General features: G+C 46.5%; 1 protein-coding gene and 1 long non-coding RNA gene across 10 annotated transcripts in view; both read left to right on the forward strand.

Moving 5' to 3' along the window:
- The first annotated feature begins 5,039 nt into the window (after positions 1-5,039).
- LOC111839185 (uncharacterized) lies at positions 5,040-7,526 on the forward strand. The gene is made up of 3 exons (XR_002837047.2): positions 5,040-5,842; positions 6,437-6,575; positions 6,878-7,526. It is a non-coding gene; the product is annotated as an uncharacterized lncRNA (long non-coding RNA).
- Positions 7,527-15,265: 7,739 nt separating this feature from the next.
- Positions 15,266-26,331, forward strand: part of LOC111839339 (LIM domain-binding protein 3-like) — a 48,225-nt gene continuing 37,159 nt past the window's right edge. For 3 of the 9 annotated variants that reach the window (XM_023803177.2, XM_023803184.2, XM_072709777.1), the window contains exon 1: positions 15,267-15,691. In XM_023803177.2, coding sequence (XP_023658945.2) covers positions 15,596-15,691 — 96 coding nt within the window. In that variant the 5' untranslated portion in view covers positions 15,267-15,595. Of the gene's footprint in view, positions 15,692-26,331 lie in introns of all 9 variants that reach the window. The other 6 variants (XM_023803160.2, XM_023803168.2, XM_023803192.2 and 3 more) reach the window with 4 other exon arrangements.

Consider the following 26,331-nt stretch of genomic DNA (forward strand, 5'->3'; position numbering starts at 1 on the left):
TCACACTTTTGATGACAGGGTCCCTCCAACAGCCAATCTGATTTTGGTCATTTACTTTAATGGGAAAATTTTAACTGCTGCCATTCTCACACTTTTCACTTTTCAACTTTACACATTTGGTCAATGGGTTACTGCAGTCCAAGGTTTGAAGATGTGGGTGAGCCTCCAACAGCCAATGAAAATCAGATGGAGGAGGGGAAAGCTTAGCACAAGCACACCCAGTGACCCCACTGCTATGAGATGAAAAAGTATGGAAGGTTTGATGGCTGTACTCCTAAAACTATAGGAGGAGAAATGTTTAAATAATTTAAACAAAGGCGCAGACGTCGGGGTATCGGGGAATACGGGGTTTACTTACAGGTAAGGCAGGCAAAACGCAGACGGACAATACAATGACCAGACTGGGGAACAAACTGAAACACAGACGAAATACAGAGGACTAGTGACAACAACCAGAAACAGCTGATCACACGGGGATTCCACACGGGGTTAACGAGGGGGCGTGGCACACAGAAGGAGCGGTCGATCGGGGCAGGACACATTGTTTGGATACATTTATTTTCTTACTTTACAAATTACTGTTTTGATAAATGTGCTTAGATGTGTTTAGTACAGTATATGCTCTTGTTTTATCCGGTTAACTTTGTGTTTAAATGCTAAAAAAAAACATATTTAGATGTAATTTTTAGGGGCCGGAAACCAATTAATTGGTTTTCCATTATTTCTTATGGGGAAAATTCAATCACAACTCAAACTTTTTAGGATTCGATCCGGAGTTCTGAACGGATTAAATTCGAGTTCTGAGGTACCACTGTGTGTGTATGTGTATATATATCTATCTCCAGGGTTTTTAATGTACCCCTGTTCATATTATTTGGGTTTTTTTTTCTTCAATTTCAGTCATTGCATTTCATGTTTGACCTTTGTGATACAGGTAAGTGTCATGACCTGCTCGTTCGATCCTCGTGTGTGCCACGCCCACCTCGTTACTTCATGTTGATTCCCGATTGTCATCACCTATTGCCTATTGTTTTCTGCCTATCCTGTGTATTTAGTCCACATCTGAGTCAGTATTCCCCAGTCCGGTCATTGACGTTATGTGCAGTTCTTCTTGTTTTGTCCTGTCCACTCGAAATAAACCCCGTTTGCCTGAATCCCCGGCCGCAAGCCGACGTAACATGTAAGCTTTTATTTAAATTATTTGTAAACTAATTGGAATGCTGGGATGTGATTTCATAGGTTTTATTATATTGATCAAATGACAAGAGTAGTGAGAGCGCAGAATTTCGTCTGCTTTAACGATCTTTTGGGAATCTGTTCTCACACATCGGACGTTCTTTGAGACAACACTTAACTAAGCAAAACAGTTAACCTGGTCCAGAACAGACATGTTCACTCATGCAAATGACCATGGTAGCTCAGCAGGGATTCATTTAAGACACGTTGATGGAACAGATTTCCCACTTAAATGAGCCAGACTTATCGAAATAATCCTACTTCGTGGAATAACCCCCTGGAAACACTAGCAAGCAATAAACACAACAACAACCACAATGACAGACTGAGCAACAGAACAAAGGAAGGCACTTAAGTACACTCATAAGACTGGACAAGGGACAGGTGAGAATCATAACCAATTAACCAGTCACTAAGGACTCAGGGAAACAAGGAACAGGTGGAGTACATTACAATCAACAGACACTAGAGACTAGGAAATATTAACAAATACTGAGGGTTCCCGACACTAGGTGAAACTTGGAACACAAGTAAAACAGAACATAACTAAATAAGACACGGGCTGGGTAAACCATTAACAAGGACACAAAAGCAAAGACTTATATTACAATACAAGAAACCAGAAGAAAAATAAACCCAAAATACCAAACAAGGTTGAGACTGGCCTTAGGCTAGCCTTGAACTCAGGATAGAAAGGATCCCTGTTACTTAGCTGCACACTCAGCCTTCTCTGCTCACCACGCAGCAGCCCAGGCAACAGGGAAACACACTAATGTAACACCAAACTGGATGACCAGCAGGAACTGCTGACCAAATGGGGAGATACCTGTCTGTTCCTGTCTGATGAGTTATCAATCCTGACAGTCAGTTAGTAGAGCTGCCTCAAGAAAACTAGCACCCTCTGGTGTGGGGAGCCAAACACCAGGAGGGGCTTCGTTAGGCTCTTGTCATTTAGCTGTGGCTGACCCCATACCCCAGCTTGTAGGCCAGTGTCTGGTTCAGATTTCCATGGGGGGTAAGGTGGTTGCTTGCCTTTTGGACACAGGCTCATCTACAATAACAGAAACCTTTTTTTAGAAAACTTTCAATCAAGTGTGAACTCTCTTAAACCACATACTTGGCTACAGTTGTGTGCAGCCAATGGTTATGAAATTCCGTATTTAGGTTATGTGGAATTGGATGTTACGGTGTTGGGAAAAACTCTTCCTAACATGGGTATTTTGGTAGTATGTGACCCAGTTGATCTAATTACTTGACAACAGAAGCAGGTCGTCCCAGGGCTTTTAGGGATGAATATCATTTAGGGTTGTCATCGAGAATTGTTTGAAGACATGAAGTCGGCATTTGGTCAACCTCCAAGAGAGAAGGACAGTAGAGTGTGGCAACAGGTTTTTACCACATGCCAGCCAATTGAGAATCTCCAGAGCAAGGGGTATTTAGGAAAGGCTAGGGTTCAAGGAAGCGCAGTGTGTATCCTTACGGGGTCTCTTAAGCTTATTCCCTTAGTTTGTCCTAGTGTGGCTGGTCTCTCCCTTCATTCTGTGTTGCTAGAGCCCCCTATAGATGGAATTCAGTGGCCCATGAGGTTATTGATTTCCAAGGCTCTATTGGCAGTGAATAAATTGGTGCTAGAGGTACAGGTAACGAATGTAAGTTTGCAAGATGTATGGCTTCAACCGGGTGACCTCCATATTGTTCAAGTGATGTCAGCAGGATGTTCAGTGAGTATTGTGGGTTGGAGGAGTTGAGGACAGATCGCTATCGTGCAGTCAGTGGCGGTACAAACCACCCCTTTGGTCGGCTGTTCTAATCTGTCATGGTCTACGTTATCTGCGGAACAGGGACAGCGAGCAAGGGCACTTTTGAAGAAACACAATAATGTTTTTAGCCGAGGGGAAGGTGATGTAGGATGCACCACTTACCGATGATGTCCCCATTCTGCAGAGATATCATCGATTGCCTCCATCCCAGTATGAGCAGGTGAAAGCTCATATCCAGCAGCTGCTGGAGGCAGGAATTGTGTGGTCTAGTTCTAGCCCTTATTCATCACCTATAGTTGTTGTACAAAAGAGGGGAGGAGACATGAGACTTTGTGTGGATTACCAACTCTTGAATAGAAGAATCTCTGGATGCACTGACCGGTGCAAAGTGGTTCTTGACTTTGGATCTGGCATGAGGTTACAATCATATTGGTGGAATCAGCAGTTGGCGCAGAAGATATTGGAGGCATGTTTTCGGTGGGTAGTCCGCCCATTCTTTCTCCCCCTGAACAACTGCGTCTGGCCAGACTGCAACTCATGCACAAGGTGATGCCTGTGCTGTAACCTCAGTGGAAATCACACAGAGTCCCCTCTCAAGTATTGACATGGTGGCGAGGTGTTCAGCAAGGGCCACAGCAGGTCAGTATAGTAATCCATTCTGTTTGCCTAGAACTGCCTGTGTTGAGGTGAGCCAAACCAACTCAATAGAGGGTAGACCAACACCCCCCACTGCCCCCAGGCAGGTGGCATTCAGGCCATAGCTATAATCAGAAAGGGGTTTATCCTCACTGGGACGGTGAGTGTTCAAATCTGGTGTGGGTGTGGCAGAGTGTAGTATAGCTATCTTAAAATGGCAGAAGTTTTATGTAGGTTGGTCCCTATTGCACTCTGTTCAAATAGAGGGAGTTGGTTTGTCTTGAGGTGAGCCTGATTATTTCCGGTGGTGCACATGCGGAATGGATGGCAAGGGTGGGGACAGAGACTGAGATAAAAGCAGGAATGAGGAATTGTTTGGTGAGTCCGGTTGGTAAGAGGGAGGGAGAAAGTTAATTTGAACACAGAGTCGAACGCGTTATGAGTTGGATAAGAGTAGTTTATTCGTATGGCAGGCAGAATTTTCACCCTTTACAGCCAGCCCAAAACGCAAAAAGCGGAATGAATGCAGTTCAGTTACACTGACTGGTGGATTGCGTTAGAGTATCTGTTGGGTGATATTAGAGTAATTTGCTGAGATATACTGTAATCAAGCAATATCACTTTGTTCCTAGCCGTGATCTGGAGCTGCAGCAATTGGATATATTACCGCGATGCATGGGAACTCTTAGTGTAAGGTAGCCATGTTTTAATTTGTATTTAGTTTGGTTAAATCATGCAATGATAGTTGTTAAAAGAAGGGGGTCAATGATTATTATACTTGTCATGGAGAGTATGTGGGGTATAATTGATTTAAGTTTAAATGTCTGTGTGCTTATATATGTCTGGTTTATTACAGAGAGTATTCCACAGTGTTTGTGTGTTAAGGATCAGGACAGATTTGGGGCGATGGCGAAGCATGATGCAGGCAGAAACAGAAATGTGGATGACCCACTTGCGACTTGCAGGGAAACGGGTTTATTAACAAACTGAAAACACTACACTGTAAAAAATCCAACTTGCAAATTAACTCAGTTTAAAATTATAAGTTAGGTGGACAATTTTTCAGGCATAGTGTTGTTTACTTATAAAAAAGATTTAACTTCATGTTTACTACTATTTTGTCCAATAAAAATAAATAGTTAAGTTGGGTAAACGTGATTTTTGATTTTTTTTGTTGGACCGTTTCACTTACTGTCATTGCGCATGCGCAGTCTGTTTCCGCGGCATTTTGCACGGGGATTCCTCTCATCAACTGCATTTTGGAAGGGGCTGGATGTCGTCCGCTTCAGGTAAGCTTTGTTCTAGTTTTATTATCGAAAATAACCTAAACAAAATAAACAAAGATTTAACGTGAAATTTTATGTTGTCTTTCGAAAAGGCTATTCTGAGGAATGTGATGATGTTTACCAACGAGCTCAGACAGCTATTTAGCGATCTTGTAGTTCACTTCACGTGCTTCACTTGAAGGCCATGTTAAGTTTACTTTGTAAAATTTGAATTAAATGTATCAAAAGGCACAATTTTAGTGTGTAAAGTTATTACAATAAACTGTATTTAAGTGGATTGTGTGTTGTGGATGGAGTATTTAGGTAATCAAAGAAGCATACGAAAGTCATGCAGAGCTCATTTTTTCACGTTTACGTAGTCATACGCCTAATGCAAAGAAAACAAAAATTACAACTTAATTTAAAAATTCGTCTCCTCTGCATCACTCTAGAGCTATTTTGGAGAGTATCACCTCAACCCAAACTGCATTTGCTGTTCTATGTTGTTTTCATACAAATCAAAGTGCAAATAAACACAGAAGATGTATCTGCCTGTTGCTATTGACACAGATTTTTCAAACGTTAATCACTGTTAATCGTACTAATTACATTGCTGTCAGAATGCATGAACAATATCTTAGTTTGCGTTCCGAAGACGAACGGTTTGATATGACATGGGGGTAAGTGATTAAAGACAATTTCAGTTTGGGGTGGAGTAACTTGTGTAGTCCTAATTCTTCAGTGATTCTTGCTGTTCAGATTATTTATTTATTTATTATTTTTTTAAAGATCTGTGCCGAGTTTTACAGAATTACACAAACCAACCTGAAGAGTACCTTTTTCTCTTCTTTGGATGAATACGCGTCAAAGATGATCATGTTGTACCGATCACGTGGTGGAGCCTATGGAGATGAAATGAAGACCTTCCTAGACCAACTTGATCAAGTAATTATTTAGCAACTTGTTAAGTAATTATTCAGTGTTAAATGATGAGTAGTGACCGCAAGAACGAGATCGTGAGTGCAAGCGGCCGAAATGAGTTTTCTCCGCAGAGTGGCTGGGCTCTCCCTTAGAGATAAGGTGAGGAGCTCAGTCATTCGGGAGAGACTCAGAGTAGAGCCGCTGCTCCTCCGCATTGAGAGGAGCCAGATGAGGTGGCTCAGGCATCTGGTTAAGATGCCTCCTGGACGCCTCCCTGGTGAGGTGTTCCGGGCATGTCCCACTGGGAGAAGGCCCCGGGGAAGACCCAGGACACGCTGGAGGGACTATGTCTCTCAGCTGACCTGGGAACGCCTCGGGATTCCCCCAGAGGAGCTGGAGGAAGTGGCCGGGGAGAGGGAAGTCTGGGTTTCCCTGCTGAGACTGCTGCCCTCGCGACCGGACCTCGGATAAGCGGAAGTAAATGGATGGATGGATGGATGATGTAAATATATTGTAAAATGTGTAACCTGTGAATGAGAATAATAGCGCCCCTTTAAAGGTAAGCCTTAAGCTTCTGGTTGAATATATCATGCATATAACTTTTTCTGTGTCTTTCAGGCTTCTGATGTGCTTGCTCAGAGAAAGGCTACAGCTCTCAAAGGTCTACCTTTGTTTATGAGGGAAAAGTCTGGAAACTTCCTGAAGACTTGCCTGCTAAGTGTTATCAGTCTGTTATCAGCATATACACTCATCTGAGGTACTAACCAGATCTTGTAAATAGAAAAGAGTTTTGCCTGGTGTCCAAAACCAATCTGCTAACTGTTTTATAAACCAAACGGCAGGGGAAAGAATAGAAAGGAGGACACACAGTGTTGGCAAAAATGTATTTATTGAATCATGTTAGTTGAATGCTTCTGAGTGATAAGTCTGACAGCACAAATTCAACAAGTTATATCCAAGAAAACAATGGAAAATTACTGCATCTCAACAATATAAAAAGCTTGTTGTGGTCCAGCAGAATTCAGTCAATAAAAAAATGGTTTTTAATTCTGTTTTTAGGCTGCTTTTTACTTCAGGACACAGACCCAGAAGACACTCACACAAAAGGGATGAAGATGGGGGTCTTAACTGTCTTTGAAGATGACATTCCCACCATTCATTCAAACCCAAATGCCTGTCTGTAGTTCTGGAGGAGCAAGTTGTGCTGGATAATGTGCAAGACCTCCCTACAGCTGTTGCTCTCCTATTTGGCTTGATTTATGCCCTCAACATTAGTTATCCTGAACAACTAAAATACATGTTTGAAACAATTCAGAAAGTGTTTATTGGCCTTGACCCCCAGTGGTCTGCGAGAATCCAGTCCTACAAAAACAAATAGTTAAAGTTTAAGTAGTTGCAGTTCATATTGCTAATCAAAAGTGCATGCACTGATTTATTCCTGTTTGTTCAATAGCTGTATTTGTAATACATGTATATGTATGCCAAGACAGTTTTGAGTCTTAAGGTAAGGTTTTATGACTTAAGTATTGTTTTAACAGTTGTAAATAACTGATTGCTCTAGCACATGTCTTGTTTATTGCTGCAGCATTTAAGATTATTTTGGCACTTTGAGAACAATTTTGTTACTTCAGCACTTTAAAAGCGTTTGTGTTTTGTTTTACTGCAGCGCTTTAAAGGCATTTGAAGATTTAAAGGATTAATATTTTTGCCTCTCTTTTTGCCTTTTATTTTATTTTAATTTAATTTTGTTTTCCGTTTATTTTTATTTATTTATTTTCTGGATGACTGTAGTTAGAACTATATCTGAGTCCAATTTTTGCATTTCATGCTGACAGAAAATGTTGCTTGCTGCAGAATTGCCAAATAAATATTTTTCTGTGTATCGTGTTTACAGTATGGTTTGCAATCTCTGTATTTGATTTTTAAAGTGAAAACCATACAGGTATCTGTGGAAAACGTTTGGATGCAAGATTTAAAGCTGCAAATTAAAAGACGTAAGTTAAGTTGAACCAACTTAAAAATTTAAGGCAACCAGCTGCAAAGCTTTTTTTTTACACGCATTGACCTGGGCTGTAAACTGCTGCCATATGGTGCTATAGCTTGGTCATGACGCAGTTGCAATGTCAACAACAGGAATAGTGCATGCGTTATTGTAGAAGCTATGTGCTAGCTCTAGGCTGCTTTCCAGAACCTGGGAACCGCAAGCTCAACATGCTTTCCATCCCCCGAAAAGCCATACCCAACTAGATGAGGTCATCACTCTTCACATCCGCTACCCTGCATAGGTGACTCCCAGAGCTCCCCATCAAGGAAGGAAGTGAGTATATTAAGTTCTTTGCTCCAGGGCCTGTGCAGGAATACCTTGCTGTGCTTGTCCTATTTGCTTCATGCTGTCTGATACAGCAGGAATGTTCCCCTGATCAAGTTGCTTTCACATAATAACTGGTACCCAATGTTCTGGATAAAACAGAAGGCTGGATACTCCTGGCATATCTAAAGATCTAAGTATGTAGCTCTGATTCTGTGAGGCAGAAAGATGCTGAGAAAGATTCTTTAGATTAGGGTTCCCCAGTGCCGATCCAGGAGGGCCAGAATCCAACAGTTTGCAGATTTCCCTGTTTAAACACACCTACTAAACTTGGGCCGGTATGCATAAAACTTCCTAAGAATGGTCTTAAGAATGGTCGCACACTTGGACTTTTAAAAAAAAAAAAAAATCTTAGCAAAAAGTAGGACCTAAGATCATTGTATAAAGCTGCTAAAAGTAACTTTCAGCAAAGTCTAAGCCCAATTCCTAAGTGCTAACAGAGCCAGCATTTAAGCGTTGTGAAATGAGGACTACAAACAAAATCCCACCCCAAATACTGAGTTCAACCAATAGAGGAGCTGCGCGGTGAATATATTAGTGACATTAAACTGTTAATGTAGAGCTTTATACAACATACCTTTCTATGGTCATACCTTTAATTGGTTGTACTAAAATCTACCTAGCACACCACCAATCAATTTCCACTAATAGATGCACATGTTGTATATATTAATGGTCAAATGCAAAAGTCATAGCAAGACAATGGATTCTAAAAGAAAACCAAACTGGACGACAATTGAAACGGTTCTTTTGGCACAGTTGGTGCTTAAATGGAAGGAGGTAGTGCGAGGAAAGTTTGGCCCAGCTGTTACAAGCACGGACAAAAAAAGCTTAGGAGGCTATTGCAAGCTCCGTAAATGCTGCGTCACCTCGGACAAGGCGTTCAGCAGAGGAATGTGAATAAAGGTGGTATAATGTTTTATCGACCTTGCGAAAGGAAATCACAGTTTATAAAGCAAGCATGCAAGCTACAGGTTTGTGTCATTACTTATATTGCTCTCATGACCCTCGCTATAATAGATGATGATTATTATTATTATATTTTTCCAGTTGCCAAAAGTGTAGCATCATTATCAGCTTCCGTTCAATTGTAAGTGCATTTTTAGGTGACGTAGGAGATTGTATCCGGTTCTTAATTAGGTTGGTAACAAAAAGAATGCCCTCATGATTGAGCTTGTACCTTTTTATCAATTCATTATTGTCGTACGTCTGCAGGACGTCATTTCTTTCAAGAAAAGTGCGCGGTCTCCGTCTTCGTGCGCGCAGTGCTGCTGCCATCGTGCAACTCCTAACTGGTTTTGGAGTCCTTTCCAGCTCTCTTAAATAATTTAGGAGCTGAGACCTACTCTTAACACTTAAGAATGTTTATGCATGCCACTTATTCTTAAGTCTGGGAGTAGGAGCAAAATCACGTCACTCTTAGGATTGTGACGCATTTAAGAGTAAAATTTCACTCTGAGAAGTTTTATGCATACCGGCCCTGGTCATTAGCTGATTAAGATGTATTTCAGCAGGGAAATCTGCAAACTGAACACACTAATTGTCACGCTCGCGGGTTGGGCAAGCAGGAAGCAGGCGAGCGTAGCCAGGTAGTCAGGGTAACGGGGTTTAATAGAAGGCAGACGTACAAGCACGAACATCAAAGGACACTACACAATGACAGATCTGGGGAATACAGACTGAGACTCGGACTAAATACACAAGACTAGGTAACAGAGAACGAGCTACAGGTGGGAACACTTAGGGCGAAACAGGAGGTAATGAGGTGGGCGTGGCACACATCGGGAGCGGACGGAGCGGGGCGTGACATAACCCCCCCCCAAAGGCGCGCACACCGGGCGCGCCAGGGAGGAGGCGACGGACGGGACGAGGGAACAGGACCTGAAAGACAAAACAGAACGTCAACCAAACCCAGGGAACAGGACGGAGACGCAAAAGACGAACAGGGACGAAACGAAGGACAGGACCTGACAGAGAACAGGGAAGGCGGAGAGACAGACCCAGAAGGGAGACACAGGGGGAACACCCACAGGCGACACGAAAGGGCCAGGGGTGCCAAAAGGAGGGACAAAGGGACCAGAAGGAGAAACAGGCGGGACGAACGGAAAGGGAGGAGGAACAAGGGGAGCACGAAAAGGCCCAGGCGGGCGACGGGCAGCGGCCGGAGGGGCCGCAGGGGAGAGGGAGAAGGGAGCAGGAGGGGACCACCCAGGGACCAAGGGGACGGGACGAGGGAGTGACGGAGGGGACCAGGAGGGAGCAGGAGGGAACACCAGGGAAGGCAGGCAGGAGGGGGAAGCCGCGGCAGGCGGAGGCGCAGCCGCAGCCGGCGAAGGCGCCGTCCGACGCCAAGCCGGAGCAGGGGGGCCCGGAGGCGGCCGACCGGGAGCCGGAGGCGGGACCGAGGACCGGCACCCAGGGACCAGGGGGGGACCCGGCGGCGACCGCCGACCCCGAGGCGCAGGACCCGCAGGCAGCCACCGAGCCACAGCCAGGGGCCGAACGGGCGAGCCAGGGGGCAGGGCGGGCGGGACCCGGGCCCGACGCCTGTGTCCCCGTCCCTTACGGGACACTGACAGGCGGGGTCCTGGGGGGCGTCGGCCTTGCTGGGGTAAGGGCGAGGGAGTCATGACCTCTAATGAGGCAACAGGCGTGGCAGTCAGAGCCGCGGGCGTGGCCGCAGGCGGGGCATCCCGAGCCGCGGGCGGGACCGGAACGGCGGCCTCAGGCGGGGCCGCGGGCGGGACCGGAACGGCGGCCTCAGGCGGGGCCGCGGGCATGAGTCCAGCAGAGGCCGCTTGGGCGGGCGCCTCGGGTGTCCGGTCAGCAGGGGGCGCCTTGGCGGGCGCCGCCAGCACGCGACCGGGAGGGAGTGCCACGGCGGGCGCCGCCATCACACGGCCAGCAGGGGGCGTAACTGTGGCCACCTCAGGCCGTTCAGGTGCCGGCAGGACAGGCAAAACAGGTAGTTCAGATGCCGGCAGGACAGGCAACACAGGTAGTTCAGGTGCCGGCAGGACAGGCAACACAGGTAGTTCAGGTGCCGGCAGGACAGGCAACACAGGTAGTTCAGGTGCCGGCAGGACAGGCAACACAGGTAGTTCAGGTGCCGGCAGGACAGGCAACACAGGTAGTTCAGGTGCCGGCAGGACAGGCAACACAGGTAGTTCAGGTGCCGGCAGGACAGGCAACACAGGTAGGTCAGGTGCCGGCAGGACGGGCGAGACAGGCAGGTCAGGTGCCGGCAGGACGGGCGAGACAGGCAGGTCAGGTGCCGGCAGGACGGGCGAGACAGGCAGGTCAGGTGCCGGCAGGACGGGCGAGACAGGCAGGTCAGGTGCCGGCAGGATGGGCACCTCCGTCACGCGGCCAGCAGGGGGCGCCGTCGCGGGCGCCGCCATCACGCGGCCAGCAGGGGGTGTCTTGGAGGGCGTCGCCACCACGCGGCCAGCAGGGGGCGCCTCGGCGGGCGCAGCCTCCACGCGGCCAGCAGGGGGCGCCTCGGCGGGCGCAGCCTCCACGCGGCCAGCAGGGGGCGCCTCGGCGGGCGCAGCCTCCACGCGGCCAGCAACCGGGACTGCAGGCAAGCCAGGCGGGTCAGGCGGGTCAAGCAGGACAGGCGAGTCGGGCTGGACAGGCGAGTCGGGCTGGACAGGCGAGTCGGGCTGGACAGGCGGGTCAAGGGGTGCTGCAGGCAGATCGGCGGCGGCAGCAGGCAGTGCAGCCGCGGGCAGATCGGCGGCGGCAGCAGGCAGTGCAGCCGCGGGCGGATCGGTGGAGGTAGCAGGCAGCGCAGCCGCGGGCGGATCGGCGGCAGCTGCAGCAGGCGGTGCCGCGGGCAGAGAGGCGGCAGCGGCAGGCAGTGCAGCCGTGAGCAGATCGGCGACAGCAACCGCAGCAGCAGGCGGTGCCGCGGGTAGAGCGGCGGCATCAGCAGCAAGCGGTGCCGCGGGCAGAGTGGCGGATGCTACAGCAGGCGGTGCCGCAGGCAGAGCGGCGGCAGCTGCAGCAGGGTCCGGACCATGCAGGTCCGGAGGCGGCAGGAGGGGTGCCGAGCGCGCAGGCGCCTTCCCTTTAAGGGCTCTCGGGACCCGGGGAATAGCGTCTCTTACGGCGCGGATACCTCCGACGCCCAGACGCTCCAGCCGGTAATAGTACGCCTCCATCGGAGGTGGCTTCTCCGGATGGAGGCGGGCCAGGCTGGTAGTGGCGGTGTCATCCCAGGCGGGGAGGAGAGTGCAGGCTCCCAGGTAGAGCGTGGGAGTCGCCTCCTGCTCTTCCTCTCCTCGCTCGGTGAGCCGGCGCTGTAGCCGACGGAGGCATTTCCGGGCTTTCGTCAGCGGGTAATGCTGTCCGGGCGGGCGCTCCTCTTGGAGCAGGTCCCGGCCCCGGCTAGCCAGCTCCATGGCTACCGGGTCCTCCAGGACCTCTGGCTGGGATTGCCAATACACGAAAGTTTGCAGCAGTCCGAGCCGGTGGTGCTCGGACTGCTGCTTCGTGCTTTCGGGGAGATCTGTCATTCTGTCACGCTCGCGGGTTGGGCAAGCAGGAAGCAGGCGAGCGTAGCCAGGTAGTCAGGGTAACGGGGTTTAATAGAAGGCAGACGTACAAGCACGAACATCAAAGGACACTACACAATGACAGATCTGGGGAATACAGACTGAGACTCGGACTAAATACACAAGACTAGGTAACAGAGAACGAGCTACAGGTGGGAACACTTAGGGCGAAACAGGAGGTAATGAGGTGGGCGTGGCACACATCGGGAGCGGACGGAGCGGGGCGTGACACTAATGATACCTGAGTCAATTAATTCAGTCATTTTCTCAGTCGCAGCACATTAAAGAACATGCTGCAGGTCTCCAGGAGGCCCTGTCAAATTCACCCTGAGGTCCTTTTCTTCTGCTGCTGTTCTTGGCAAACAGATTTGACTTGAGTCAGAAAAAAGCCCCACTACTCCTTCTTAGATGAGTCATAAACACGTTTGTTCAAGGTTGCTTTTGATTATTTGGCTGAAGTGTCCATTTGTTTTGCTTCAAATCTTATCATACTTGGATTTAATCCTTTTACTTTCATTTGGATCTTCTTACAATTTCATCTATATGGTAGTAATTAAAGTGCCAAAGATACAAGAAAATAAACCTCCAAATTTGGGTGATGGCCAGATTGCCCCCAAACTCTTACTACATAGGAGACTACTGATTGGAGGACAGATGTCACTACAGCTACTAGACACCCTAGTCCATTTGGCTAAAATCAATGGTAAGTATTTGTTCAAGTTTGTTGTATGCATTAGTCTGAAGATCAGGAGCCATCACCCTTTTGGGAGAGTCCTCCAGAAGGTCACCTGTGATTAAGTGCCACCTTCTTTATGAGGCACAGGTTAGTCAAACTGGTCTGATGAGACAAGTGTGAATTGGTCAGAACTACTAGCTGAGTTCTTAAGTGGGTTTCCATTTGAAAATTGATTCTCACCGCTGATTTCAGCACAGTCTGTCTGTGTTTTATTAATTGGTTTAGGGAATGTCCGGGAAGTCAAATACTTAGCCATATTTTTCAGATGAACACATATACTGAGTAGCTTGAAAGAAATTGGCATATTTTGACAAGGGGAAAGGGTGTGTAATATAATTGTGGTGATATGGGCAACCTGGAGGAGGGGGTAACCCTACTGTCTTAGCTGACAAGGTTCTGCTTTCCAATAATTGTTTCTTGCATCAAAGCTGCAGTAAATGCATGATGCCTCTGGGTCCAATAATGCAGTTTTAGCAGTTCTATGACCTAATGCCTATTTTGGTTATAGGACCCAGCACTGATATTACCCCTAACTACCTTTGTTCCACTCATCTGCACTTCCATTTGCAAATTACAATCCTTGTCCCTCCTGTGTGAGTGGGGGCTCCGAATCCTCCCTACCATGTGATGTTATAAAGTATGTGATGCGTGTGTTGCACTAGCTGTTTAGCATTTTACTTCCTTAAACACCAGCAGTTCCAAGAAAGGCACAAACTTTCCACCTATTTCCACTGATAAAGAAAGCTGTTCTTAGATTTGACATTTCCCAGTTTAGGGCTCTGTTGCCTCCCTGGTTAATGATTATTTCCTGGCTCTTGTCACAGGCTCCTGGCTGTGTGGTAGTGTGTGAGAGTTGTCTTTATCACTGAAGGGGCCGTGCTCATCGTAAGTGGGCCAGGCAGAACCGGCTATTTCTGGAGCAGCCTGGACCAGGCTGAGCCTAGGATGACCTGGCCTGAATTGTGCCGGTAAATGACCGCTGACCTATGGGTGTGATCAGCCAACTCTCGGTCAGTTTTACAGGTGATATGAGTCTTTACCCTGGGGGGCCAGCTTAGGGTGACGGATTGAATGAGCTAGGAAGTCCCACATTTGAATATAAGGAAAGCCAATGGCATGGGATGGAGTTTGATATTTGGGTGGGGGGGCACAACTTAACTAAAATTAAATATAATGGTCTATTTTTCCGGGAATAAACGAAGCCAAATTAAATGTCACGATGTCACTAGCTGTTTCCAGTCATGTTGATGATTAAAATACACGCAGATGAGGATCTGTTGGGTCAGATGTGTGCCAGCTAATGGTCAGTGTGTTAATATTCTGTGGACCCATGCAACCCTGCATAGGACAAGCGGAATAGGAGATGACTGAATCAATGAATGAATGTTTGTGAAGCATTCACACAGGCTCCAACCATTTTATTTTTGTTTTTTATTCTTTTTCATCTTTGGATTTCTGAGATTTTATTTTCCCCTTTGCTCAGGTACCTGCATCTGATGATGTCTTATGTTGTTTGAGAATCCTGTTCTGGAATGCCACCCACAAATCCAGTCACCAGCACACTGGTGCAGCAGCATGGTGGCTAATTAGCTCTAATCAAGCTCATTCTGAGGACCCCCCATATGGGGTGCTGGAAAGTGGTGGGTGGAACCTGGGGTAGACTAGAAAAATCTGTTGGCCTAGAAGGAGGCTATATTAGCTATTTGAATCATGGAGGCTTAGCATTCTGGGTGTCTTCTTACATGCCATATAAGGCCCCACAAGTGGTGGGGTGCTATCACTTTCTGTTGAGGGGTGCTATTCTTAGGCGGTCGATCCAGCCCATCTGAGCAGACAAGACCTCTCGTCCTTTTGCTTTCTGTCTTTCATTTTATGCCTTTAAGAAAAGGTGGGCACAATTAGCACCTTGAACCTCATTTTTTGAAACCCTTGTTTCATGAAGCATTTTTATTTTTGAAGAATTCATTGGTGTATTTTTCAATATAAGTTCAATATAAGTTTTTTTTTTTTGCCTTTTTTGGGTTTCTTGTTTTATCTGCTGCTGCCTGGCGGCTCACTGCCCAATTCCCAACGATCAAAACTAAAAGACGTTGAGTGAGAAGAACTTTTGGAAGATGAGCACTTACACCGTAAATCTCAGTGGACCAGCACCATGGGGCTTCCGCCTGCAGGGGGGAAAGGACTTCAACATGCCTCTGACTATCTCCAGGGTAAGGCTTCCCTGCTGGTGTGAGCTGCTAGCCCAGTGAACTGCATTCTGCATCACCTCCTAACATCAGAATACCTGCTTTTTGTCACACTCGCGTTAAGCAAATGAGAAATATGTTTTGTGAAATTGCCAGTGAGATCCATTAATCCAAACTATATTGTTAAACTGAATAGACTGTGTTAAGCTGCATGAATTCTTCACACTGAAAAAAATTACATTTATGTATATTGCCTTATCTGCTCCGACCTGAAGCTTAAAGCATTGCGTAGCTACAGGAGAGGCTACTCAGAATTGCTTGTATCTTTGCTGGAAGAAAAATGGGCAGATTATAGCTATAGTTAAAGACTATCTTGGATATTTCAGTAGCATACAATAGGGAGGAAAACAACTAGAGCAGCTTTCTATTTGGTTTGGCAGTACAAAGAATTATTGCCCTGACAAAGCTGGTATTCAGCTTGGCCAGGCTGTTTGTTCTCATTAATGCATACAACAAACAATCAAAATAAAACACTAACTTCTCCTGAGAGATGGGGTAGAACTGGTAAGATTGCATGGCAATGGAAGTAAATGGGGTTTAGCACCTATTAAGAGGGGTTTTCTTCCCTGTCAGTTCGGTTTTATCTGGAAGAGCATTTATACTGTAGATGTGTCTGGCTGGAGTGTTGCTCTGAGAGAGCAGAAGAGCTCAGCAAGCTGCAGGGGTTGCAGCATGCCGGAGGAAAGGTGCCCGCTCAGGCCTGGCCGCACTGAAGAAAGGCTCACCTCCTATGATGCTGGCGGCAGGGTGTGAAAAGTAGCAGATTAGGATTTAGGGTGAGCAAGACAATGCATTTCCTGAGGCCATCTCGGAATGCCTTGTGCCCAGGGGGCTGCTGAGGGCAGTATCTGCTAGGTCTGTCCCAAGCCAGGTCTGCAGAGTAGAGAATACAGGTGCTAGCCCCCCCCCCCCACCATCATCACCACCACCACAGACAGCCCAGTCAATCACTGCTCTGGCAGGTGCTGTTGTGGGACACCATACAAACCAGCAGCCTCTAAAAATAATGTGACAAACGGTCATTGTTTTGAGGTTGACTGTTACGGAAGTGTTTTTCAGCAAGGTGTCAAAGCTGATACAGATAATGCTAGCTTAACCAATGGCAGTGGTGGGGCATGGTTTGGGGGGTGGGGTTCTGCTTCTGCATCCCTGTTGTTAAAGTGCTGCGATTTAACATATCCATTTGTGACCATTAAAAGAGATCACACAGATCATCCATCCATCCACCACACAGATCATCCCTATCCGCTTGTCCTTTGCAGGGTTGCGGGGGTTCAGAGCTTGTCCAGATAGCATAAGAATGGTCAATGTGGGGACAACCTTGCATGAATAGAAAACAGATTTACCACCTGCAGATTAGGCTTGCTACCACTATCTAGTTGAATTCTATGAGTTATGTAATCAGATGGTGCTGATGCTTTACTTTTTTTTGGAAAATTCTGCATTTGCATCAGAGAACACATGCTGGCAAAATCAAATTGCACTTGGGGGAATTTTTCAATGAGATGTCTTCATTTGGTGGTGATGACTAATGCTGGCTTTGGCTGCCTCTTCTATATCATCTGTCTCAATGTTGCAGAAGAATGGATGATGCTTACTATTAAACCCTATTGTTTGACTACTAACCTATATATGAGACGGCCTCATTGTACAACCAGGAAAACTACCATTATGGGGTGGGTCTCTAGCTCCTTTGGAAAGAGTTCACCCACGTTATAAATCTGCATAAACAGTACCTTTCCATTACCTGGACAGAACCGGGCTGACACAGTGGTATTGCTGGGCATGCTGGATTGTAATCTGGGCACCAGTTCCCTTCCATCACCTTACACAGGTCCTGTGTTCAATGTGTATGTTGACCTCTTTGCTGAAGATTGTTAAGCATCATTAAATGTTATGTGTTATCTACCTCAGCTGAGAACTGAGAACGCCAAGAACTTCTTTCTACGGAAATTCTTTTGTCTATAGTTTACTGCGATGACCTGCAGATATTCGGGTTTTCCCTACGGGGAAGGGGAGTGACCTTTTCATGTCTCATCTTTCAAATGAGGGATTTCATCTTAATGGTATTTCAAATGCATCTGTGTCAAATTTTAGCTTGACAGATATCAAGTGTTATGGTCATGTAAGATGTCTTAATCTTCATGATGTCTTTTTGGCAGCCTACCAGAGCCCTGGAATTAAATGAGTACTTTTCTTGGGCTGGTTTGACTATTTGAGATGCTAGCATGTCATCTAGCTGGGTAATTATTCCAATCATTAGTTTAATGTAATCTTTACTCCTACTCCTACAGGACAGATATTATACCAAACTTCTTATTTTAGGCACCCCGTCATTTTTGTGTGCTGCCCATGTGACCTTTGATCTAATTGTGATAGAACAATCTATGTTCACCTGGATTACATATAAGTCTTATCTGCCTAAAACCACCCTCGCTTCAACTGCCTTTTGCATGCATGGTAAGATCTCAGTGCTCCCCACACGAACCTCATTCATGGTTCCCTTGTTAGGTCTGCTGCTGGTTCCCCTCTGCAGTATGTTCTTGGTCTGACAGTCATGGGTTCCTGTACCGTTGACTTCGGGTGATGGACTGTGGCAGTTTGGAAGAGACCAAGAATTTAAATCTTCTGGAAAATGTGGGGATGCCTTGTTGCTACTGTGGAAGTTGTCAAGGGCTTGGCAAAGAAATCACCAGCTATTTATAGACCTGCCAATCTGCCACCTCGCCAGGACAGCTTTGGCCATCCGTCAGCCGCCCTCACATTATTTAGGTTGCCTACATGTCAGGAAATGCCCTCAGAGACCAGTTTCTGGTGTCGCTCAGATGCTTTTGGCACTGCTGCTATGTTTGAAAAGCCTGTGTTGTGCCAAACACCTGTGTGTGTGCATGAGTGGCATCTCATAATAAACACAGCACTTAATATTCCTGGACTGAGCAGCGTTGCAGTGTAGGTGCTTTCAGGGATTTAATTTATTGGTTTGGTTTAAAAGAGAGTTTGTTGCATTAATTATTTATCTGCTTTTCAAAAATCATCACGGGGAACATCTCTAGTTATAATTATTGAAGATCTAGAATGTTCTCTTATCTAACAGCAGAGTTATAGAAATCACACACAAAGTTTGATGGGCCATCTACTGGCCTGGGACCATTCCCAGGATCCTATGTAGACTGCAGAGCCCCACCGCCATTTCTGCAGGCTGCAGCTGCCTCCAAACCTCTAGCAGCTCCATTGGCATGCTATAAACTTCTTTGGTGCAATTGTATGTGCTGGTAATGCTAGCCTCGTTCTGGCCATGATGTTGGGTGGTGCTGACGGGAGGAGCTGATTTTAGCAATGGGATGAAGGTCAGGAGCAGGCCAAAGGGTGTCCTAGCTAGGTGGGTCCCTGTGGGCTCTAGAGCCCAGGAGATCCCTGTGTATGGGTGTGTATGAAGCTTGTGTCACATCTAGGGTTTCCCAGGGGATGTCGCCTGTTGGCCAACATGGGTCATTGAGTTTCACTCATGCAGATTCAGGTTTTTTATTTTCAGGTTATCACTCAGGTTTAAACGGTAAATCACAGACTGCTCACACTTGAGTCCATTGCTTGTGAAGTATCTCCCCGTGTTGCACATTGAATGTAAAAAGAAATATGAACCTTCCTGTGAATGATTAAACATTTTTTGCTATAATAATATCAGTGTACTCAATCAGTAAACTGTACCAGAGTATTCATTCTGCCTCATTCACATGTACTGTGTCAGGGTAGTTGTTCTGCTTCATCTAAATTAAACTGTGATACTGTGTAATTCAGTCAAATACTGTTTTACGATGCTTGGCCTTGCAGGAAATTGCGTTACGGTACTCATTCAGTTAGTAAGTATTAGAGTTTTTCTGCTGAGAGGGCATGTGTGATGTATGAACAGCAGTTTACATCAGAGCTAGGTGTTAAATAAGTGCTAAATGGGGTGTGGATGGGTGTCCCTCCTACTGAGCCTCCAGCTATTTTTACAGCTGGAATTTGAGATGGATATATGGCTTGTCTCGGGTACTTGGATTTTCAGGATGGGGGAGGGTGGTGTTTATTTTGATATCATGACACCAAAGCAAACCTGGCACTGGTCAGCCTGAGGGCTGTCCAATGTCGTGGTAAGCTGCTGAGGATTTTATGGGAATATGGACTGGCTTTCTCCTTTCCCACTTTACACCTTTGGGAATGTGGTTCCCGGACAATCCTAATCATGAACCCTTAATTGAGTGTAACAAATGACCTAGGTTTGTAGACTAATAGACTTGAAGTTTAAATATTAAACTATTAAAATATGAATTGACCGGTGAGAAAGAATGCTATGTCCCTCTTTTTGTTCTCCCATCTCTCACTACCCTCCCCTCTGGATTGATCATTTTCAAAGACAATAAGTGGCCGATTTAATATAATATTTGGAAGAACAAATATGAAATTATTAAAACATGGCAAAACAAGTGGAGATTCTCTTTAAAACTGCAAACATTTGCTTTAACCTGTGCATTTTCATTTAATTCCTCTAACAGTTTAACAGTCTTGAGTTGTGCTGGGTGTGTGGGAGCCGTGCTCAGTGTGCCATGGTCAGTGTGCCGTGCTCTGTGTGCCGTGCTCTGTGTGCCGTGCTCTGTGTGCCGTGCTCAGTGTGCCGTGCTCTGTGTGCCATGCTCAGTGTGCCATGCTCAGTGGCGCACACAGGCTTCTCCTGGGTTAGGTGGCAGGGTATATTTGCTGAGAGAGGTTATGACCTCTGTAACCGGAACCTTCTTGGACATGCCAGAGGAGGGTCAGAGAGCCACCAGGCCATTACTACTGAAATGGGGGGATTATTGGGGGATTACCATAAACGCACTGGGAGGTGGGGCTTCCCACTTATTGCATCATGCAGCTATCACTCCCAGAGTAGGTGCACTTAAATACCCCTGTTTCCATTTACGCGATATCAAGGAAATATGTATCACGCAATTGGGTAGAAGAATATGCAGCTGGTATTTGGAATAATCAGTAATGAATATTGATGCATAAATAAATTTTGGGTTTGGGTTCTTTGTGCAGTCAAATCAGATCTAAAGTCATCTGGGCAGTGAGTGGCTTGGCCCAAAATGGCATACTGACATCCAGTAGTCAGAAGCACTGAAGCAAAGAGACTACAGTAATTAAGTCCAAAAGGCTCCAGTGGGGTGGAACAGTACCTGCGTTCAGCAGCCCATCCACTTACTGTGTTGACCCAAATATAAGACGGGTTTCTTTTCTCCTCAAAATATGTCTGAAAAAATGGTGGCGTCTTATATTTGGGGTCACACAAAAAAGGCAATTGGTGATGCCAAGTACAATTTTGTGTAACAAGTGTTTTGATTTACCGTAATATAGATGTCCTGTAAGATTTTTTGCGTGAACATAACAGTCAAAAAGCAAGAGTGTCACATCAGACGCATGACAGTTGGGACCCCAGGCAATGCATGTGTTTAGCATGTATCCTGTGTGCTGTGTTGACTGCCCTGGCTGTGCCACTGCTAGTATTCAACCAATAGTGGTTCTTAATAAAGACAGTAACATTCATTTAAAAGAGCTGTCATATCATTAATTAATATGACTCAGCCTTTCTCTGTTATTAATATTTCTTTATTAATATGACTAATTTATTTTACCTTCATGTGGGTCTGTTGCATGGAAACATTATGTGCCCTCAAGGGCTGTGGAGTTGTATCCACCTCCCCTAAATAATATATTTGTTTTTTTGGAATGTTTGCTGTTTAATACACTTTTTGTAATCTGATTACCTGTGGTTGCTTTTTAACTCATGTTCTCATCAAATAGAATTATTTTTTCTTTATAAAGGTAAGATTTGGTATTCCAAAAATCAGTGTCAGTGTAACTTACTGCATTTAGCTTATTATATTGCTGGTTCTGGGACTCATTCACAGATGCTCTATTCATTAAGCTGAAGAATATCTTGTCTATTAGTGTTTAACATGTACATGGTTCATCTCTTTATCAAAGCATTTTTACTTGGGCTGTCCATCAAAATATTTTTTTTTATTGGTCTGATCCAAGCAGTTTAATCCCCCAGATTTACAGGAAGTGTCCTGTACAGATCTGAATAATAAATGGCTGAGATTCATTTATTGGTTCCAGTGAGTTGCTGTGTTCATATTGATCATTCTGATTCTCACTATGAATGTGGATCTGTTTAATCATGTATTCTATCATTTCTATAGAGAAAAATCAGCTTTAGTCACTAGGGTTCTTGTACGTCATCCTTTTCTGTGTCCATCCATCCATCCATCCATCCATTTTCTTCCGCTTATCCGAGGTTGGGTCGCGGGGGCAGCAGCCTCAGGAGGGAAACCCAGACTTCCCTCTCCCTGGCCACTTCTTTCAGCTCCTCTGGGGGAATCCCGAGGCATTCCCAGGCCAGCCGAGAGACATAGTCCCTCCTTCGTGTCCTGGGTCTTCCCCGGGGCCTCCTCCCAGTGGGACATTCCCGGAACACCTCACCAGGGAGGCATCCACTAGGCATCCTAAGCAAATTCCCGAGCCACATCATCTGGCTCCTCTCAATGCGGAGGAGCAGCGGCTCTACTCTGAGTCTCTCCTGAATGACCGAGCTCCTCACCCTATCTCTAAGGGAGAGCTCAGCCACCCTGCGGAGAAAACTCATTTCGGCCGCTTGTACTCATGATCTAGTTCTTTCGGTCACTGCCCATAGCTCATGACCATAGGTGAGGGTAGGAACGTAGATCGACTGGTAAATCGAGAGCTTTGCCTTCTGGCTCAGCTCTTTCTTCACCATGACAGACCGATGCAGCGCCCGCATCACTGCTGATGCCGCACCGATCCTCCTGTCGATCTCCCGTTCCATCCTTCCCTCACTCGTGAACAAAACCCCGAGATACTTAAACACTTGGGGAAGGACCCCCTCCCCAACCCGGAGAGAGCATTACACCCTTTTCCGGCTGAGGACCATGGTCTCGGATTTGGAGGTGCTGATTCTCATCCCAGCCGCTTCACATTCGGCTGCGAACTGTCCCAGTGAGAGCCGAAGGTCATGGTCCGATGAAGCCAACAGAACCACATCATCTGCAAAAAGCAGAAACCTAATCCTGAGGTCACCAAACCAGACAACGCCCTGGCTGCGCATAGAAATTCTGTCCATAAAAGTTATGAACAGAATTGGTGACAAAGGGCGGCCCTGGTGGAGTCCAACCCCCCAGGAAATGAATCCAACTTACTTCTGACAATGCGGAGCAAGCTCTGACTCCAGTCGTATAGGGACTGAACAGCCCTTATAAGGAAGCCCAGCATCCCATACTCCCAGAGCACTCCACACAGGACTCCCCGAGGAACACGGTCGAATGCCTTCTGTAAATCCACAAAACACATGTAGACTGGTTGGGCAAAGTCCCACACACCCTCCAGGACCCTGCTGAGAGTACAGTATAGAGCTGGTGCACTGTTCCACAGCCAGGACAAAAACCACACTGCTCCTCCTGAATCTGAGGTTCGACAATCCAATGGACCCTCCTCTCCAGAACCCCTGAATAGACCTTACCAGGGAGGCTGAGGAGGGTGATCCCCCTATAGTTGGAGCACACCCTCTGGTCCCCCTTCTTAAAAAGGGGGACCACCACCCCGGTCTGCCAGTCCAGAGGCACTGCCCCCGATGTCCACGCGATGCTGCAGATGCGTGTTAACCAGGACAGCCCCACAGCATCCAGAGCCTTAAGGAACTCCGGGTGGATCTCATCCACCCCCGGGGCCCGGCCACCGAGGAGCTTTTTGACCACCTCAGTGACTTCTGCCCCAGAGATAGGGGAGTCCACCCCCAAGTCCCCAGACTCTGCTTCCTCATTGGAAGGTGTGTCGGTGGGATTGAGTCTTCAAAGTATTCCCTCCACCTACCCAAAACGTCCCGAGTTGAGGTCAGCAGTGCCCCATCCCCACCATAAACAGTGTTGATGCTGCACTGCTTTCCCACTCTGAGACGGCAGATAGTGGACCAGAATCTCCTCGAAGCCGTCCAGAAGTCGTTTTCCATGGCCTCGCCAAACTCCTCCCACACCCAAGTTTTTGCCTCGGCAATCACCGAAGCCACATTCCGCTTGGCCTGCTGGTACCCGTCAGCTGCCTCTGAAGTCCCACAGGCCAAAAAGGCCCGATAGGACTCCTTCTTCAGCCTGACGGCATCTCTCACCACCGGTGTCCACCAGCGGATTTGGGGTTTGCCGCCACGACAGGCACCGACCACCTTACGGCCACAGCTCCGGTCAGCCGCTGCCACAAAGTGGCCTTTTCTGTGTATTAAGTATTTTTTTCTATGTATTCAGTTCAGAATTTCACCTGTCCACTCTCCACTGCTTATCTGGGGCTGGGCTATAGAGGAAGCAGTCTGAGCAGGCATGTCCTCCCTCATCCTATCTGTCAAGCTCACGCTTCATTCTTCTCTCACTCGTAAATAAGACCCCAAGATTCTTAAAACTCTTTCTTTGTGGCCGTAATTCATCCCCATCCCGGAGAGGGCAATCCACCCTTTTCCAATTAAGTGTGGCCTCTGACTTGGAGGTGCTGAACATCATCCCTAGTCCCTGCGCACTCAGCTGTAAGCTGCCTCTGTGCACACTGTAGGTCACAGCGTGACAAAGCTAAAAGGACCATCATTTGCAAAAAGCGAAGATGCGATCTTGAGGTCACTAAAACCAGATACCCTCTGCCCCTTGGCTGTCCCAAGAAATTCTGTCCATAAAAATTATGAACAGAACTGGTGCCTAAGAGCAGCTCTGGTAGAGTCCAACACACAACACAAAAGTCTGACTTAGTGCTAGCAATGCAAGCCTTCAGAGTTCAGCAAGCTAACTAAACTACTTCCTGTGTAGACTGAAGAAAACACTCCCCCTCCTCACCACGTTCTACAGAGGGATTATAGAGAGTTTCCTGTGTAGTTGAATCATGCCTTGGTACAAGAAATGCTCTGCTTTGGATTGCAAGAGCCTGCAGTGGATAGTGAGGACAGTGGAAAAGATCGTTGAAGACATTTGCAGACATTTACACGTCACACTGCATCCTAAAAGCCACCAGCGTTGTGGATGATCCCACACACCCCTCTCACATCCTCTTCTCCTTCCGTAGTGTACAGGTCTTCACTGCCAGGATGGGAAACCATTTCTTCCCTCAGATTTCTGAGTCAGAATTGAATCACGAACAGTGTTTCACATGTCATTTATTATATACTTTACCCTCTTTCCTGCTGCTACTACTGTTTTCACATTATTGCTGTCTTGCTGCTATAATACAGTATATGCCATAATATACAGTAGTATCTGTAATAATGCTATTTATTCAAATATGAATTCAAACTAGCACTGTTACTATTTATACTACTTATTTTATTTCTGTCCTTTTTGTTTTTTCTGCACCTTAGTCCAGGAGGAATAATGTTTCGCTTCACTGTGTATTGTGTATTTGGCTGAAATGACAAACCTACTTGACTTAACTTGAAGACCTCCTTCTTTAGATTGACACCTCTCTTTACTGCTGCTGTCCACTACTAAGTTCGAGGGTTTCCACCAAAACACACACCAACAACCTTACTACCACAGTTCTGCACAGCCGCTTTAGCAATGGAGGCACACAACATAGCCCATGCAGACTTAATGTCTCTAGCCTCCATGAGAATGCAAGATTCTGCCGGAGGAGATCTCCCAAACAGGATTCACTGCCAAATGCTTCCAGTACACCGTCACTATACGCTTGTGTCTACCAGGTCTTTATACCATCTTCCTCTACCATCTGATCCAACTCATACCAGGTGGTGATCAGTAGACAGCTCAGCTCCCCTCTTCATGCAAGTGTTCAAGACATAAGATCAGAGGTCTGATGATACAACTGCAAGTTGATCATTGATCTATAGCGTAGGGTGTTCTGGTGCTAGGTACACTTATGTACCCTTATACTTCAGCATGGTGTTTGTTATAGATATACTGCGACTAGCACAGTAGTCCAATAACTGAGCACCGCTCAGGTTCAGATCAGACAGGCCATGTCTCCAAATCACACCCTTTCATGTCTCATCCAAGGCAGCCCCAGAGTGGAATAGAGTCCAGCTCCTTTTAAGGGGTTTGGTTCCAGAACCTCTTCTGTGCTTTGAGGTGATCCTGAATGTATCTAGACAGTGTCCCTCTACCTCCTTTGCCACCATGTCCCTAAAGGCAGTTTCAGAAACTGGGGATCTGTCTGCCAAGGCCCCTCCCTTCAACTGTCACCAGATCTGCATTTCACTGACTCTTATGCCTTCTGCGGATGGTGGCCCCACAGAAGAATGCCCCCATATAGCTCATTCGGCCTGCCCCTTTCCAGGCCCCAGGGATAGACCCCTGGCCATCAGGCTCTCGAAGATGAGCTCCCTCCCAGGCCTGGCTCCACGGCAGGGTCCCAGTATCCCAGTTCTAAGCGATGTTTCTGAATCTTTGTGTAACCCCCATAAATAACACGGTTACAAATGGAGAGAAGTCTTCCATAAATAAATTTTATTATTTAATAAAGTTTTCATTATTTTTTAGAAATTATTTTCATGTACGGAGAAAAAAAATATAACCCTTGGGTTG

Source organism: Paramormyrops kingsleyae, chromosome 3, assembly GCF_048594095.1.
Source record: "Paramormyrops kingsleyae isolate MSU_618 chromosome 3, PKINGS_0.4, whole genome shotgun sequence".
NCBI lineage: Eukaryota > Metazoa > Chordata > Actinopteri > Osteoglossiformes > Mormyridae > Paramormyrops > Paramormyrops kingsleyae.